Source organism: Sparus aurata, chromosome 10 (assembly GCF_900880675.1).
Source record: "Sparus aurata chromosome 10, fSpaAur1.1, whole genome shotgun sequence".
Taxonomy (NCBI): domain Eukaryota; kingdom Metazoa; phylum Chordata; class Actinopteri; order Spariformes; family Sparidae; genus Sparus; species Sparus aurata.
The window spans coordinates 20,746,956-20,764,123 of record NC_044196.1 but is presented as its reverse complement, the minus strand read 5'-3'; the positions used below and the strand labels follow the sequence as shown (position 1 = coordinate 20,764,123).

General features: G+C 42.2%; 1 protein-coding gene across 3 annotated transcripts in view; it reads right to left on the bottom strand.

Moving 5' to 3' along the window:
- nwd2 (NACHT and WD repeat domain containing 2) overlaps window positions 1–17,168 on the bottom strand; it is a 51,248-nt gene that overhangs the window by 8,574 nt on the left and 25,506 nt on the right. For all 3 annotated transcript variants that reach the window (XM_030431473.1, XM_030431472.1, XM_030431471.1), the window contains exons 4-7: window positions 16,546–16,662; window positions 5,074–5,277; window positions 4,092–4,242; window positions 1,407–1,996 (exon numbers count right to left, since the gene is read on the bottom strand). In XM_030431473.1, coding sequence (XP_030287333.1) covers window positions 1,407–1,996; window positions 4,092–4,242; window positions 5,074–5,277; window positions 16,546–16,662 — 1,062 coding nt within the window. The remainder of the gene's footprint in view (window positions 1–1,406; window positions 1,997–4,091; window positions 4,243–5,073; window positions 5,278–16,545; window positions 16,663–17,168) is intronic.

The window sequence follows — 17,168 nt, the reverse complement described above, 5'->3', positions numbered from 1 at the left end:
AGCACGAATTTGTCCATTTTTAGCTTTCATATTTCACTTATCTGCATCACATAAGCCGTCGTTCTGTACTTTGTTGCACTACAAACAACCCTCAGCTCAGTCCACTCGCAGGACTACAGAGCTTCTCTCTTCTACAAGATCTGACGTGCTCTGAGCTCAAAAGTATAAACAAAAATGCTCCAGGGTTCAGATAAATCGAACATGTGAGGTGTGAATTACACCCTGCTGCCCCAAAACACCTCTGCACGTACTCTGCACCTTTTAGTCTGGCTCAAATCTAATAACATCTCTCTCTCCTTCAAAACACAGAGGCCACATAGGATTTAAACATTTTTTAAAAACTTGCTGTAAATACTGAATGGCTGGAGATTATCACACAGGACAAAGCAGTGGAGAGAATCTTCATTCTCCAAGGCCGAAATGAAAGAAAAACACAACTGGTGTTGAAAACACGAAAGCAGAAAAAGATGTTTGTAAAAGTTATGGCAGGAAAATGAGAACAAGCTCTAAGAAAATGACACAAACTCCTCTGATAGAAACAAGAAACATGCTCATGTTGTACTAAAAGATATTCTGAAGCAGACATTACTGTAGAAATACTACATTTTCTTTTTTCCCCTTGCCTAAACCTCCTCCTGCGTTACTTGTCTCCTCAGTCTGTTGACTGTTGTCGGCTTGAAGTCACTTGAAGTCAGTCTTTATGCCAACCGCTTTCAGTTTCGCTTTCTAATCAGCGCCTTTGTAATCTTTTGTCTTCTGAAGTCCCGGCTTTGATCAATGTTTTGTTGCTCTTTTATCAGTCTTACTGTACCTCGTAACATTTTTCTACAACCACACAATGAACTTCGAGGATACTGTATGAATGGAGCTTCCAATAAATGCCTGTATCAGTGTGACAGTTATTACAAAGGTTGGACAGGAAGGCTAGATTTGTGGGTGTGTGCTGTGTGATCTTGGCGGTGGTGTGATCCTAATGTAGCCGGGCAGCCAGATGGCACACACGAAGCCAGAGCGTGAACAGGGAACACACACGGGCGCTCATTCACTTTAAGAGACAAATGCACGCAGACTATGTCGAAATCTCTGCAGATGTTCAACACACTGAAAAAACAAAACACAAAAAGTCATATTCACACACAGACACGCACAGAGGAAATTAGAGATGTGTGCATGGCAATGGAATGTCTTTTGGCAGCCACGCAGATGGTCAAGTGAGCGTTTGATGAGAAGAGATGAACAGTTGCACGCCCCCTCATACGCTGTTGTACAAAGATGGACACATGCTCGTATCAGACGGACAGACAAAAGAGTGCAAGCGTGAACAAACTGTGAGAGCCGGCCAAAGTGCAGGCAGGGACCACTGGGAAGAAGAAAGATAATCAACTATTCTCTCTCTTGTATCTCACCTGTTTGGCCACCTCAGCTAGCAGCAGTGTCTTTCCAGTGCACGGTCCCCCGTAGACCACCATCGGGCTCATTCTGCTCCCCTTGGACGGCATGAGATACTCTTGTATGTAATCCAAGGACTCTGTCTTGAACTCGTAGAGCGCCGCATAGCTTTTACAGAGTGACAGGTGCTGCAGGATCTCATCGTACAGCGGGTCCGTCTCTGTGTCAAAATTCTGCTGGACTGTAGCCTGGATGATGTCCACCATGTCCTCATAGAACTGCTTGCACAGACCTTCAACATAGTTGCTCTCCACTTCTTGGGAGTAGCCTAGCTTCATGTCGCAGTGAGTGACCGAGGAGTAGACACGGAGGTTGGAGGCGGCCACGACCGTTGGGATAAATTCGTCCCGCACCTTCAGAAGGCGTTCATAGGCTTCTTGGTTGCGCATGACGCGATCGCCGCTCACCACGATGTCCATGTATTTGGCCATCTCGGGGAGTTTGGCGAAGCGGTCGAAGTTGGAGATCTTGCGAATGTAGCAGACACATTTCCTGAGAAAGGCTGGAGTTTGTTTCCCAAGGGCAAAGTCTAACTCATCCTCCAAGGCTGAAATAGAAGAAAGATACAACCGATCACGATAAACTCCTCTTAAGAACAGAAGAAAAATTAAGATTCGATTGTGTTGATAAGTTCTAAAATGCTGATAAAATGCTGATAATATACAACTTACAAAGATAAACGCCTAACAGATGTAATGTTTAGATTTCTTTCAGGAGCAAAGCTGAACCAACTTTAGAAGCCTATAGTCTCCGATTACATAAATTTCCATTGAGCCTTATTTAAGAAGAAACAAAGTTGATAAAATCACATAAGCCAGCGCCACTGAACTGTATCACAGGCTCCCCCACAAAGAGTCTGCTGACTGAAATTCTGCCAGCGTCTACTGTCTAGTTTTGCTCACATGGTAGCCTACTAATTAGCTGGGAGAGAGCAAAGTGTGAAAGGAAAGTTGGGAGTTCCAGGAGACGGCACAACTTCCTCTACACAGCGAAACCAAGCACCACTTAAAGCCCACTGTGCTCAATTAAAGTGTGGTTTCCTGACACAAAAGAGGTGCTTCCTTTTCATATGAACTTATAAAACTTGAGCAGCAATTGCTTAATTAGCTTCTTCTTTATTCCCACCATTAAAAAAGGCTACATTCTGCGTCTCCTCTGTAAGAACAGGGCCGGGACTATAAAGCGGGGACTTGTCATCAGATCGTGAGTGTTATTGCTTAAATCGTCTCCCGCAATGACAGCCTGGGAAAAGAGAAAGATGTCTTGAAAGATTACTTCAGCGCTGTCCAAACAATTCAGCAATAACTGGGTGATTCCCAAATGGAGCCTTTTACAGACAAGAGCCGATATTAGACCGACCGTACAGGGCGGAAATAAACAGTGGGAGGAATTGTTCAAATGTCAGAGTTATCGCTTTAGCCTTTTTCTTCACCTGCTACACTAGCAGAGGTATAAAAACTGAGAAATATAGTTTTTTTCTGATTCTCTGTTTTGATGTTGACCTTAAAAGACAAGTTCCCCCCCCCCAAACAATGAAAATTCAATCTACCCACCCCCATGCCGGTTGAAAGTCAGGTGATGTTTCGTAGTCCTCAAAACCTTTCTGGAGCTGAAAATATTGCCTGACAACATGAGTAAACATGGTGACGAACAGGGTGAAAGAATGAAAAAAATGTTTCCATTTTTACCTGACATTGTAAGACACTGCTTGGATTAATTACCGTGAAGTGAGCGTCCAGCGCGATCGATCAATCGCTGTCATCAGTCTGACAGATCCAGATTGCATCTCATCTCTTGTCATCAATTTAGTTACAAGACGACGGTCTAATCAATAACCTCACTCGTTAAATACATGGACTTCACCGTGTGATTATTTACCCCTGTTGCTCTTATTCATCATGTCAGCAGAGGCTTTCTGATATTTCAGACCATAAAAACAATAAATATTGTTTCTCTCAGATATACACTGTTACGCAACATTACAACTCAAGATGCACTGTCTGTAAAAAAGGTACGATTTTGTTGATTTTACAGGATACATTCGGAGATTTCACTACTTTATCTCCATCATCAATAATCTCCTGCTCATTTCCATGATTAACCTTCAAATGCTGAAGTTGAAAAATGTTAGAAAAGTGACAAAGTTATATAAGAAAAATATATTTTGTTTTGAGATTTAGTTTTTTTATCGTGTACATTTAAAAGGTTAACTTTACTTTAAAAAAAGTCAAGAATATTTTTTACTTTGTTAGATTTTACAGTGCATCACGTAAGAGTGAAAACTAGCACATTTGGGAAGCTAAAGGTTGGTAGGTAATTCTTTTATTTCTGCATACAAATGGAAGCAATGAACTGATCATTTTTATTTTCTGTTGTTTTATTAACTGATTGATCAAGAACTGCAAAGTGTTCCGACATGAAAAGAGCACTGTCAATTTCAAAAGCTGACTTTACTTTCAGTAAGTCAGGGAACCGATTACCTATTAAATTTAAGTTGCACAAAGGAATATAAAGTTTCAAAATAGAGACCCAGAGAGATAGAATTGAACAGACAGTAAGACACGTTCCATCATGGAAAGAAGTCATCCAATGATGTGACACGAGAAGATGAAAAAGTTAGAAACAGTGGACCTGAAACCAACCAGAGCAAAGGAATTTCTTGGCCTGAGGGCTCTTCATGGTCCCCTTCTCCTGAAGCTGCAGCACCGCTGTTCGGAAGATCCTCTTGATCTCCTCCGACACATTCCTCCAGGCCTTGTCATTCTTGGTCTTGGCTGCACTGCTCGACTCCATCTAAGTGGGCCGGAGCGCAAAGAGAGAGAGAGAGAGAGAGAGAGAGAGAGAGAGAGAGAGAGAGAGAGAGAGAGAGAGAGAGATGAGGACGGAGGGAATGCGGCTGTTCATGTTTTCGTATCACTGTGCAGACACATAGAGCGACAAAGGGAATATCGTCCTCGTGTTTCATGTGAGAAAACAGTCATCTAATTTTACATGTGGCCTTCAGAAATGTGTTTCTTTTAAATCACTTGGTATGATTAATTTCTGAGTAACTCTGCTATCTAGTGGGGAGTTTGAGGGATTCTCCAAGTCTGAAAACTTCACATCCTAATGTTTTAATATCTTTAAGTGTGTTTAAGTGTTATACTTGCCAAAAATGTGCAGTTTTAATGACAACAAAGCAAAGCAACATTACCATTCAGTTTTCTTAGCAAAACGTAGCCAGATATTTTATTACGATAAAACAATAATGAGGGAACTCGAAAGCTAAAGCGGTTTAATCAAAATTAACTGCGCTGACAGAATTGTTGTTAAATGACTTTTATGAGGTCGTTTGCAAGCACACTAAGACTTTTCCTTGAGTTTGTGAGGAAAGTTGTGAAGTCTCAGGCAGCTCTTAAGCTCCTTTGAAGTCCTTTGCTTTACAATTTGCCAAAGCAAAGCTAGTTTTCTGTTGAAATATGTTCCTCAAGGAGAATTAAATTCATGAACCACAGGGCTCAAGGAGAAGAGGCCATTATCAGCCCTGAAAAGACACTATTTAGGAACATCCACGGGGGTTAAAATGACAAACAACAACCACCAACAAATCCCTTTTCTGCTCGGTAACGTGTTTGCCGCACTCACCGAGTTCTGGTAGTTCTTAAGCATTTGGGCTTTGGGTTTGAGGTAGTATGCGGGTGGCACGGAGTTTTCATCCCTGCAGTACCACTCTTCCAAGATGTGTGTGTCCAGCCCCGCCTCCACAGCTGCATCCAAGATCATCTCGAACTCCGCTGATTCCACCTCCCCCGGCACTCGGATGCTGCCGTACTTTTCTCCCACCAGACCCTGAAGGGGGGAAGGAAGGGAGATAGAGGGCAGGGAAGGTGAGCAAGAGAGGGACAGGAAATGTGTATCATCACGATCCTTCAAGCAGTTTCAGAGCTCTATTTTTTGGATGAGTGGCGCAGGGTGAATAGTGGAGTCAGCGATGCATACCGTGCGACTTATTTAAGGCAATTTCAGAGCCACGGGTGCAACTGTGGCGCAGTTGGGACATCCACAAGCCAATTTGAAGCTGCCACGAGAATCCCCACTACGTGTGCAATACGGTGCATCCTGACAGCTCTATCTCGGATAGAAATTGCTTTCCACTACGGCCACATTTGTACAGTTTAAATAAGAAACCCTCTTCCCACGGAGGCGCATTTATGTTTGCAGAAAATGCTGAAAACAACAAGCGAGAAAGAGCGTGTGATTGTTCAATAAAAATGCCATCTGCTCTCTATATGCTGCACAGTATCACATAAATATCACAACTTAAAGAAATGTGAAAGGGGAAGTATTAAAGCGAAGGTAACAGCGTTAAGGGACAGTTTTATTATTAAGAAGAAGAGAAAAAAAAGGAAAATGCCGTTGTTTTAAAAGCATGTTGATGCGGTTGTTTCCCACTGTTTTCCCACTTACAGCTCGAGAAAGACGCGACTGCAGGACAAGTTTTTAAAATGGCAAAAAACCTTTTGATCAGGTGATGCGAGTTGGTGAGAAGTTTTTAATATCTTTAAGATGTTGCTTCGCTTGGGCATAGAGACAAACGGTTTCTGCTGATAATAATGAATATAATTTATATTAATTAATAAATAATTAAATGTGAGTTGGACAATGACGAAGGATAAGTGGAGGCCCTTGTGAGACCTGCAAGTGATTGTATTCACATCCTTACCAAATGTGAAGGACGCCTCGAAGTATGCGGGCAGTGACAATTTCTATTTCCGTACATACAAATCTGATCAAATACTCAATGCTGTCTTGTGCCATGCAGTAATTTTGGCCTGTATCTCAAAAGCGCTGAGGTTCAATACTAATCCCCTCTCGAAATTCATTGTTTCCTGTAAGAAAAAGCTGATTCGTTCTGCTGCTGCACGGCAAACGCCTGAATGACACACTTTATGTGAAAAACACACAGCCGTGGCCAAATTTCCTAATGCTCAGTAATCAGTCGTATTAAGAAAAATGAGCAGATTGCCTCATGTATAGAACAGATGGGAGGGTTTTACATGAAAGGAAATTAATGCATTCATTAAAGGGAGGTATGTAGATTTGCGAGGATAGAATATAAGGCCGTGAAATTTGATTTAAGTGGGCTTCTGCGCTATAAGTTGATGTTGTTATCGTCACGTCTTCTCAGGCAAAGCCAAACAATCGCTGTCCACAATCTTTTTGGTCGGAAACTAGAACTCTCAACACAGAAGCTGTATAATTAGACTTTATCAAATTAAATAGTGGCCTTTTCATCCCGCGTTTATCTCCCTCTCCACATGGCATATCTACTGTAAGCCCCGATGAGACTGCACTCTCCCCCCTCGGCATCTACGCTCACGCTTTTGAGTGGCGGCCGATTCAATGCCGTCGAAAGTGATCAGGGCCATTTCCTTGCATGCTCCTGGCTGTCCTCTATCAGTCACGTTCGAGGAGAATTGGAGCAAAAATCACTGGAAACCCCCACGCCCCCCTCAACTCCATGACCAGCTGATCTTTACTCTATGCGTCGTTACTCAGATGCGGCTTAAGCCTCTGGGGCGAAGACGCCAGAGCGAGAGAGGGGCCGAGCCAAATGACTGTGAGCTCTGATGAGCAGGAAAACCACGTTGGTGCGCTCGCGGCAATGACGCTTCAAAGCCATTCCATGTTGGACTCCTTGTTCGCTTGGCATTCGCAGTGGGAACAGATGCAGAGAACAAGCAGAATCAGAGGATGGCATGTGGCATGGTCCGTAGGAACGGCCCACTCTCAAAACCCACAAACGCCCGTGGTGGAATCGTTTAGATTCCTGCAGTTTTGTGGCCACGTTCCTCAAATTTGGTACCAAGAGTTCATTATGCGGCTTGTTTTTTTCGATTTAGAAGATAGTTTCCATGCACAGTATCAGTTGTTTTGGAGGAGGAGGTGTCATTTTCAAGGTTGGGTATCCAAACCCATGTTTTGCGTAATATAAACATTGAGCTGACCCACTTATCCCATGAAACAGTAGATAAAATGTATGTAGCTGGCACCAAAGGGCGAAAAACAACAGTGGAGAAGATTAAAACGATATCCCTTGAATATTAACACATTTGCTTTAAGACAAGAGAGTTAAAGGAAAATGATGCTAAGGAACGAATAAATGAACCCTCTAGTGACTGGAATATTTGAGTATTTCCACTAAAGCAAGAATCTAATTAGAAAACAGTGCTAATTTAAGTGCAAAACATGAGCCGAGCATCTCTATAAGGCAGGAAATACACAACTACCAAAACGTGGAACAGAGGAAAGGGATTCCCTCTTGTGTGAAACTCTCTGTGCTCTCTGCTGCTCCTGCCCAAATAACAAGTTTAATAACTAGGCCAGGCTGCTCACTAGCTTCAGCCGTGATTGATGGGAAAGGTTATGAGCTGCATTCAGGCATGTCGAGTGACAGGTACACATTTCAGCTCAGAGTGCTTAAAAAAACATCATTAACTGCATTACTCACCTATTACTCACCAATGTGAAATCAAAACATATCCTGAGATCTCCTAAATGTGATCCAAACAATTTTTTTTTTTTTTTTAATGGAGCCCGTTAAGATAAAAAGGTTTCTAATTCATTCAAGCAACCCTATAAATGGATGTTTCCATAATCAACCATTGTCTTGGCCCCGCTCCCCAGTTATTGATGCCATGCCTGTCAAGATTTGCATTCTTGCACGGAAATGATACCATTAAAAGCCTCATTCATATTCAAAATTCATAGTCTTTGAAACAATTGGTCCTTAATTTAAGACATGCAAAGGCTTCGTATTTCCTCTCTGATTCCTCTCTAATTTGTTTGGCCTGTATATAATGAATAGTGCCATGATTTCATCCGTTTTCCACATCGGTGATATAGTGGGCATCGAACACCTTAATGTTACCATTTTAACACAATATTAATCCACCTGTTTCAGCTGCAAAAGCCAATACAAACATAGTTAAGTAGCTTAGCCAAGGGGTGTTTCTTCGAATCCCCAACTCATTTTGATGATGATGCATCTGGATTTGTAAACATCGACAGACGATTGGTTTCATGCCCTGACAACTGTCACTTACATTTACTGTCAGCATCTTACAACAAAGGTTTAATTTGTCCTTCCTAAGTTCAAACAATATTTACCAAAAAACAAAAGATTGCAGACAAAAATTGAAGGCCCATTTCTAAAACTCCAATCATGACACCCGACGCTGTTAGGAGACCCCTTTAGCACTTCTAAAAACCTGTGACAGGACAGATTATCGAACCACCCTGCAGGTCACCTCGTCCGCCCTCTTTCGACGGCCTTCTATGACTCACAGTGCTGCAGTGATGTGTCAGTGGAGGATGGAGGCACTGGGCTCAACTATAGTAATGCAGAGAGAGAGACTTATAGAGTGTGTGTGTGTGTGTGTGTGTGTGTGTGTGTGAGAGAGAAGGAGAGAGCAGTCACTCTCCAAGTTGCTGACAAAGTCTCTGTCAGCTTGCCTCGCGGTGATACTGCAGGATGAATGGACCATTTGGCCGGCTGAATGTGTGTGTGTGTGCTTGTGTGTGTGTGTGTGTGTATGTTTGTAGATAGAGATTAGGATAAAACCGGTGTTTCCTATCAACGCAACAAAATCAGGTGTTGAAATGCTAACACGTCAGCACACACGCGTTCACACCACTCCGCCCTTGCGTTAAATCCACTGTCACTCCTGTCACCCACCCAACTTGTCAGAGCTGAACTGTAAGAAGTGTCCAAATATTTGCCGGGCGGGTTTAACATCCCTGCCTTAGCGGGAGAGCAGACTTGGAATGAGGCCATCTAAAGTGGATTACGGCGTGGCAGCTGACAAGTGTGAGTCCATGTGTGAGTGTACATGTACGCCGTGTGTGCGTCTCTCTTTTGACAGGGTACCAAAGGGCTGCGGTAGTTCTTATTACGCTTTAGCAGACGCAGGTGGAAGAAACACAGGAGGCTAAAGTGACAATAGCAAAGCGCACAAGGGGCCAAAATGTATTTCCAGTTTTAGCCGCACTCCACATCCCCCCTCCCTCGTCTGGTTTGTCATCCTTGGAAGGGGTTTTTATACTCCGGCTAAGTGCACTTTATCTGATGAGCCCGTTGGGAGAGGCGACTAAGATATTGTACACAGCTACAGTATGATTCAACAGATCAATCACTCCCGTGGTCAATCAGTCAATGAAACACACAGTCAACGGTTCTGATATTTGCTGCATAAGCTTTGGCACTGCAGGGAGGGGGGAATGGCTTTAAAAAGAAACAAATGATCAGATCAAAGAAACGCGTAATTCTCAGCGACGTGCACTCACTGACAGAGCGGTGTTTCTCTCATCTGAGAGCAAATTCCCCAAACGACACTCTGACATAATACAGTACGCTCTAATTGTCATAGTAAGCTGTTTTTGGGGGACGACAGTTTAGTGCTAACATGAATCAACGTAATATGTGCCCGGAAAATTAAAGAAAACGGCTGGCAATTATCATCATATTATCTAAGATTATATTCTGGAAAATTTAAAAAACATGGTGAAAAAACTCTCGTCACAGCTTCCCATAGGTCAAAGTGACTCCTTCAGATTGCTTCTTTTGTCAAACCGACGGTCCAAAACCCCAAAACTCTTCATGTACGATCATGAATGGCAAAGAAACGCAGCAAATCCTTACATCTAAGAAGGTGGAACCAGAGAATATTTTACACTTTTGCTTGGAAATGACAAACTGTTGATCAAAGTAGTTATCAATTAAAGTTCATTTGATTAACTAGTTTATTAATCATAAACTGCTGCGGCTTTAATGCTGCTTTTCAATCACACATACACTCTCTCTTTGCCTGAAAAACTCATCGGATCAACAAATGCGTATTCATCCACCGCTGAACGTAGTCCCCCCTCATTGAGTGAATGAAAGCGCCCAGATGTGTTAACAATTAATGAACCGTCAAAACATCAAATCTCCATTTTTGCGGTTTGTTTTTAAAGGTTTTATAGTATTCTATCTTACAGTTTTGTATTTTTATGCCTGTAAAGTCTTTTTTTCCTTTTCCTTTTCCTTTCTTTTTTCCTTTTTAGCTTAAAAAAACAACAACTCCTTTTTACAGGTTGCAAGTGTTTCGTTAAAACCATTAAATACAGCTCATCTGGTGCTTGTGTATGATGGTATGTGGCTGGCGATGCTGTTGTTACATCCATGGAGAATAAAATCTATTAAAAAAAAAAACCATTCACATCCTAAGTGAAAACCAGTGAGATCAATGGGGCTAATAGAGAAGGAGAATAAAGGTTGACTCCCCAGTATTGGCTGTGACTTTTTGATAAGAATGATATGGAAAAATGGCAGCATTATCCTGTAAACCTCACAAAAAGACATTACTCATTTTATTGTTTTTCCCAGATCTGCACCACGAGCTGTTTCACCACCATCCCAAATTCATTTAGCCTTCATAAGAATTTCTGTTTCCTTGTGGGACATTAATATCCATATCTGGAAAATCAAGAGGATTTATCGTGCATGCCGACTCCAAAACCTTGCTTGGAATTAGCCTATTTGCGTGGATCGAATACGCCACTTTCCTGTGAAATTCTCGCACGTATCGACTTTCACTGGGGACGAGAGGGAAACCAGTCGCTTCAGCAGTTACATCATGTTAGCTGAATGAAGGAGAAGCAGAGAGGAAATAAGAGCTACGGTATCCTCAACTATCCTCTTACGTGCAGCAAACCTGCCACAAGGCCAGTCAGGAGAGAGAAGCAGAAAAACTGGATGAGTGGCTGCATACTGCTCGCTGATACGCGTCCTTGAGGCATTTATCAACTTTTATTTTTTTCTTTTTTCTTTTTTGACACGGGGGAATTGGAGACTGGTGGAGAGCAGAAGAGAGGAGGAGAGTTAAGTGAAGAAGGAGAGAGAGAGAGAGAGAGAGAAAAAAAAGCAAAACAGACACGGCTCATTGTCATGCTTAATCTCCGGGTCAGTGACACCATCACCATGCCAACCCCCCTGCTATCGCCATGGAAACCGGCTTTATTGCATCGACAGTTTAGAGCAAAGCCCACGCCCCCCCATGACCACCACCTCGCGCAGGTGTAGTGTTGTGGTGTGTGTGTGTGTGTTTAACAACCCTGCGCTGCCACCTGTCTTGTGTTGAGCCGTGGCCTTTGAAAAACACTTTCTGCAATTGATTCTTACTCATAAACACAAAGACTGACACATCCAATAAAAACCGCCGGTTATATAACCGCTGACTCTTCGTCTTGTGAGCCGAGACAACTTGATGCCGCGAAATGAAAAAGGGCTTGTTTTTATGGCTCTGATTCCACTCGAGAACCATTTTTCCAACCGGTGTAATGAGAGGAACAGAAGTGTTTTAAAAAAAATATCCGAAATAATGAGCGAGAAATCCCCGATTACCATTGATCAGGATGAGATGATGAGCAGAGGATTAAGCTTGTCTCTACATAGAAGTTACAAAGCTACATCGGTGCTATTATTTTGATTCTGGAGCACAGCGGAGGTGAATGTGCCAAGCGGAGTATTAAGAGGTTTCCAGTTGTTGCACAGATCCTCTGTGGCAGCGAAGAACACACCTACAGAGAAATCCTGCTCCTCTGTAGTGCCCCCCCCCCCCTTTATCTCCACTCTTTTTTCTCTTCAATAGGAACACATCCCGCTTCCTCTATTTTCTCCTGCATCAATAAACGATGCAGATGTAATTTTGCTTTTCAGAGATTTTCTCCTCCTGTCTTCATCCTCTCTTCTGTTCTCCCTCTGATCCGAGCACTGGGCTCTGTGACAGTTGTTGTGGGGCTGCAGACCCCCCAGATCAGCCTCTCTTTGAAGTCTCCTCTCACTGCCATGTGGCTGTGTGTAGAAGTGTGTGTGTGTGTGTGTAGAAGTGTGTGTGTGTGTAAGCTGGGGGCAACACTTGAGCTGCAGCATTTGAGTTTGGCAAAGGTGCGGTGATTGGTTGATTAATCGATTAGTTGCCAACTATTAAATTAATCGCCAACTATTTGATAATAAATCTGCCTATTTTTTTTTTTTTTTAAGGCAAATCATCAAAATTCTCTGACTGCAGCTTCTTTAATGTCACTAGATTCTGGTTTATTTAGCCCTCAATGACACATCTTTGAGCTGGGGGACAAGGACATCTGAGGACGCCATCTTCGGTAAACACTGATCACTCAACATTTTCCACCTTTTTCTGAGATTTTATAGACCACTTTCGATGACTCATCAAGAAAATAACCAATAGATTAACTGACATTAAATGAAATAATTGCTAGTTGCAGCACTAGATCATGGTGAGTGAAAAGTGTTTTTGATATTTTCTGTCACTATTTGATTAGGTTTAGGTAACAAAAATACTTGATTTGGTTAAGGCAGCAAAAATTCTTGGTTAGGTTTAGGGAACTAAAATACTTCATTAGTTTTAGTCAACAACAATACTTGTTTAGGTTAAGGAAACTTATATACTTGTTTAAGTTTAGGGAACAAAAATGCCTAGTTAGGTTTAGGGAACAAAAATGTCTAGTTAGGTTTAGGGAACTAAAACACTTGTATAGGTTTAGGGAACAAAAATACTTGGTTAGGTTAAGGAAAACGGTTTGCTTAAAATAGATCCTTTGACAAAGTTGAACACACTAAGCTAGAGCAAAACAAAAATGTGATTGTATGTTTCACTGAAAGCACTGGAGCAACCATAACACAACACCAGTGCGGTGAACACACCTGCATGCACTGTTTGAAAGCTTCTTTATGTTGCTGCAGATACAGAAAAGCCCTCAATTCTGCTGACGTCTTCCCCCATCCTCACATATATACATATCTAGGTCTACCACCCTGTGAAAATAAACAACGGTACTCCAGAGATGGCCCAGACAACCCAGAACTGTCATAAACGAGGATCCAAGTCCCTGATCAAAGGACCCACTGCCGCTCGGAGCTCCCCAGTTCTAGAAACGGGGCCGACCGGCCCTGTGTGGCGGTGGCGATGTGGAGCCCGGCAGCAGGGACCGTGGCAGCTGGCTCTGACAAGTCTGAATGGGACTTAATTCAGTGGAGCTGCTGTGGGCACAAAACCCTTCATTCACCCCCGAGAGCGAACCACTAGAATATGCCATTAAAGATTTAACCAGCCAGATGGGGAGGATGTGCACCGTAGATGCATTTGTGAGTTTGTGTGTATAGATGTGTAGACTGGTGTAAACAGTCTGTATCACCCAGAGTTAGAGTTCACCCCAAATGATTCTCAATCTCATGACAGAGAAAATCGCCTCGGGTCAAGATGCTCTGTTTGTATGTGCCTGTGTGGGTGTGTGTTTGAAGGCAGTAGAGAACAAAAAGCTGTGCGTGTGTGTGTACCTGAGTTTGTGTGTGCCTACTCTCCCTCAGCGTGTTGTGTGGTATTGCTCGGGGTCAGTCAGGGTTAAGATGGTGAAATTGCTGCAGAGACAGAGGGCGGCGAGGCTGATGGGAATGAATGAAATCAGCGCGGCGTGTACAATGCCACAGCAAACAGAAAGCCGGCAGCACAAAAGGGGGGAGAGTGCACCACTTATTTTCAGCTCAGATCGGATCATTTCAGTGCATCTTAGTCTGATTGAGCTTACAATGTACAGCCCCATCGCACACTTTGTCTCCGCGGGATTCAGAGGCTGTGACATCTCACAATGCCGACTAAAACTTTCACACATTAGGACAAAAAAAAAAAAAAAAAACTTTTAAACTCCTAGTCTGCATGTGTCAGGGTCAGTATAAAAATATTCAATATATGCAATATAGGCAATATTTGTAAGAAACTATTTCAATATTGAGGCACACTGGGAAAGAAGAGAGTGTGGGCATGTAGAGGAGGTGTTGGATAAGAAGACATATTCTTCTTCAGTAGTTTCATTAATAGCCTGCAAACTGTTCAGGCATGTGTGCTGCTACAATCACGTGACACACTAGTTGCTGCAACATATATCCAAAACACCATTTGTTATTCTGCCAGTCAAGCAGTCAATGCCAATTTGCGGCTGCTGCTAAATTAACCTCCCATACGAAAGCTAGCTTGTTAACACTCTTATTATTCAGCTTAACTGCAACCTTTGAGGAAAATAACCATATTCACATTTCCTGCTTGTGGTAACATTGTAATAATTTCTAGTAACTTGGGGGTTTCAGTTGAGTCATTTCCTGTTTTATTTTATAGACTGTATCCTCATGTGTCATGTTTTACTTTCCACTTCCTGTCTTGGTCTTTTTCCCACCCGTTTTCAGTGAACATCTGTGTTTTGTAAGTTAATGTATGTGTATATAAGTCTGTCTTTTTATGGCAATCTGCATTTGTTTGTCCAAGTTTCCTGTTTCTTTCTATTTTTTGTATTTTTCATTAGTTTTTCTTGGATTCTACTATTTTCAGCCTACATCTGTGTCTTGCTTTTGGGTACCATAACATACATTTGTCCCGACTGTTCAGCTGTGCGTTTCATGTGCTAATGTCTGCTACACTGCCACCACCTACTTATGTACAGTATTTCCATTTGTCGTGAATTCATTTCTTGTGGTGATTTTTCTTTGGTTGTGTTGTGCGTTATATGTTTGTGATATTATAATGTTTTCTCCATGTAGATTTACACAGTGTAAAATTATCAACGCTTTTGCAAATAAACTTAACTCAAGCTCCATGTATTAGCTTTTTCTGGAGCTTTCAAGCACATTTCATGCTCCTCATCAGCAGATGCAGTTGTCATGGAGATGGCACATTTATTTCGTCACTCCCCAAACTCTGCTGACGTACGCTTGCGACTGTTCTTACTCATCTTGCTCCTCTTCCAATATATCCAACTAAATCGTTATTATTTTCAAACTAAAAACTGTGCAGTAGCCAAACAAATCAGCTGTCTTGCGGAGGAGATAAGGAAGGAGAATCTGTTTTTACATGTTAGAAGAATGTTCCTCGCCAAGTGATATTGGTCCAATACAAGGAGCATCACTCCTCTGGAAGTAAAACCAGAATGAATCATTAAGCTGCAGATGTTTTGAAGAGTTTTGTGTTTTCTATGCTTGTCTATGCGCGAGAGAACAGAGAACAAACAACTGGTGATTGAGAAAGGCAGGAAGAAGCAGCGCATGCAGGGTGGGAGAGGAAGCAAAATACAAAGCTCGGCCTGGGGAGGGCGATTGCGTTCCCTGCAGACCGGGGCTCCTGCGCTACCCATAATGCATTACCTCTCCCTGTGATCTCTCAACTCAATTCCAACCTCCAGAAAAGGATCTGCTCCATTTGAATAATTCACCATCAATTTCTCTCTGCTCCTGTCCTCACCTCCTTTCTGCCCTTGTCCCTGACTTTTCGCGTTGAAAAAAAAAAAAAAGTTTTTATGTGGCCTAAAATTATCTAAAAAAGATCCCTGAAATGACAGGCGTAATTATGCGTCATGCCACTCTCGTTCTCCCTCTCTCTCCTTGCCGAGGTCTTCACATAACTCATTTGAGTTGAAGTGTAATTTTAGCCTTTTTCCTGGATTTGTTTGCATTCCACTAGCTTTCTGACATACTCTCTTCCCATTTGCACTCCAGCAAAGATGACTGAGCACTTTCCTTATGTAGGTGAAGTTGCTGTTTTATGTTGGGAAAGACAACATCAATTTATCAGGGAACATGAATGGCAATATTTCTTTTATTTACTTCAGTCATTAGTCGACATTTCCACCCTCCTAACGGACCAAATCAACCAAAACTGCAATGAAAGGGCTTCAAATAAGACTGTAAACTCCCGTCTTTTCTGTCATTTTTTAACTGCGACCACACCAAGACTCATAAAAAGGCCGGCCTACAAGAAAAATTAGATTTCACTCTTATTAGGTGCTTTGACACCGCTATTACCTCTTCAAAAGCGAATAGCCTGGGAACAATCCAGTCTTAATGCCATATCAGAGCCATGTAATGAGACAGAGATGGATGGTGGGAAAAAACTAGAGCAGACACTGACTTAACAGATTTTCTCCGTATTATGTAAAGTGCGGACGTGCGGCGATAACATTCAAACGCGCTCATAAAATCCTTTACATCTCTAACTTGAAACCTGTAGTACTTACAACGAAACACGGCCCAGCTGAGGTCTTCAGGCATTCCTCCAGGAGCTTCATTCTGAGGCGCTGCAGCTCCGGACTGTCCCACTCCTCCGGGTCCACGCCCCAGTACAGGTCCACCACCTGGAGACACACAAATGTGGGCCAGGAGTTACATTAATGAGAGCAAAAAGACACACTTAACATATTCTGCAGACAACATATTCTAACATGACTGCAGCAGTGATCTGATTAAGACACAGTATGTTGTAGAGATGCGATTAACTATTTTTGATTATTGATTAATCAGTTTGGTTGAGATTTTTTGAGAAACTGAAAGTCAAAATGCTCTGATTCCAACATCTTAAATGGGAACACTTTTGGTTTCCTTCACTCCTCTTTGACAGCGAACTGAATATCTTTGGGTTGTGGACAAAACAAGGTATTTGAGTACGACACGTTTCTGGCATTTTATTGACCAAACAGCTAATCACTTAATCGAGGAACTAATCAACAGATTAAAATGCATTTTGCCCTCCTGCTAAACAGCTCGTTTTAACAGTAAGTGCAAACATATTGTTTCCAAATTAAAACCAAATACAGGGTGGTCAATTTGCCTGCACACATTGAAATTTAATGAATTTAATGGT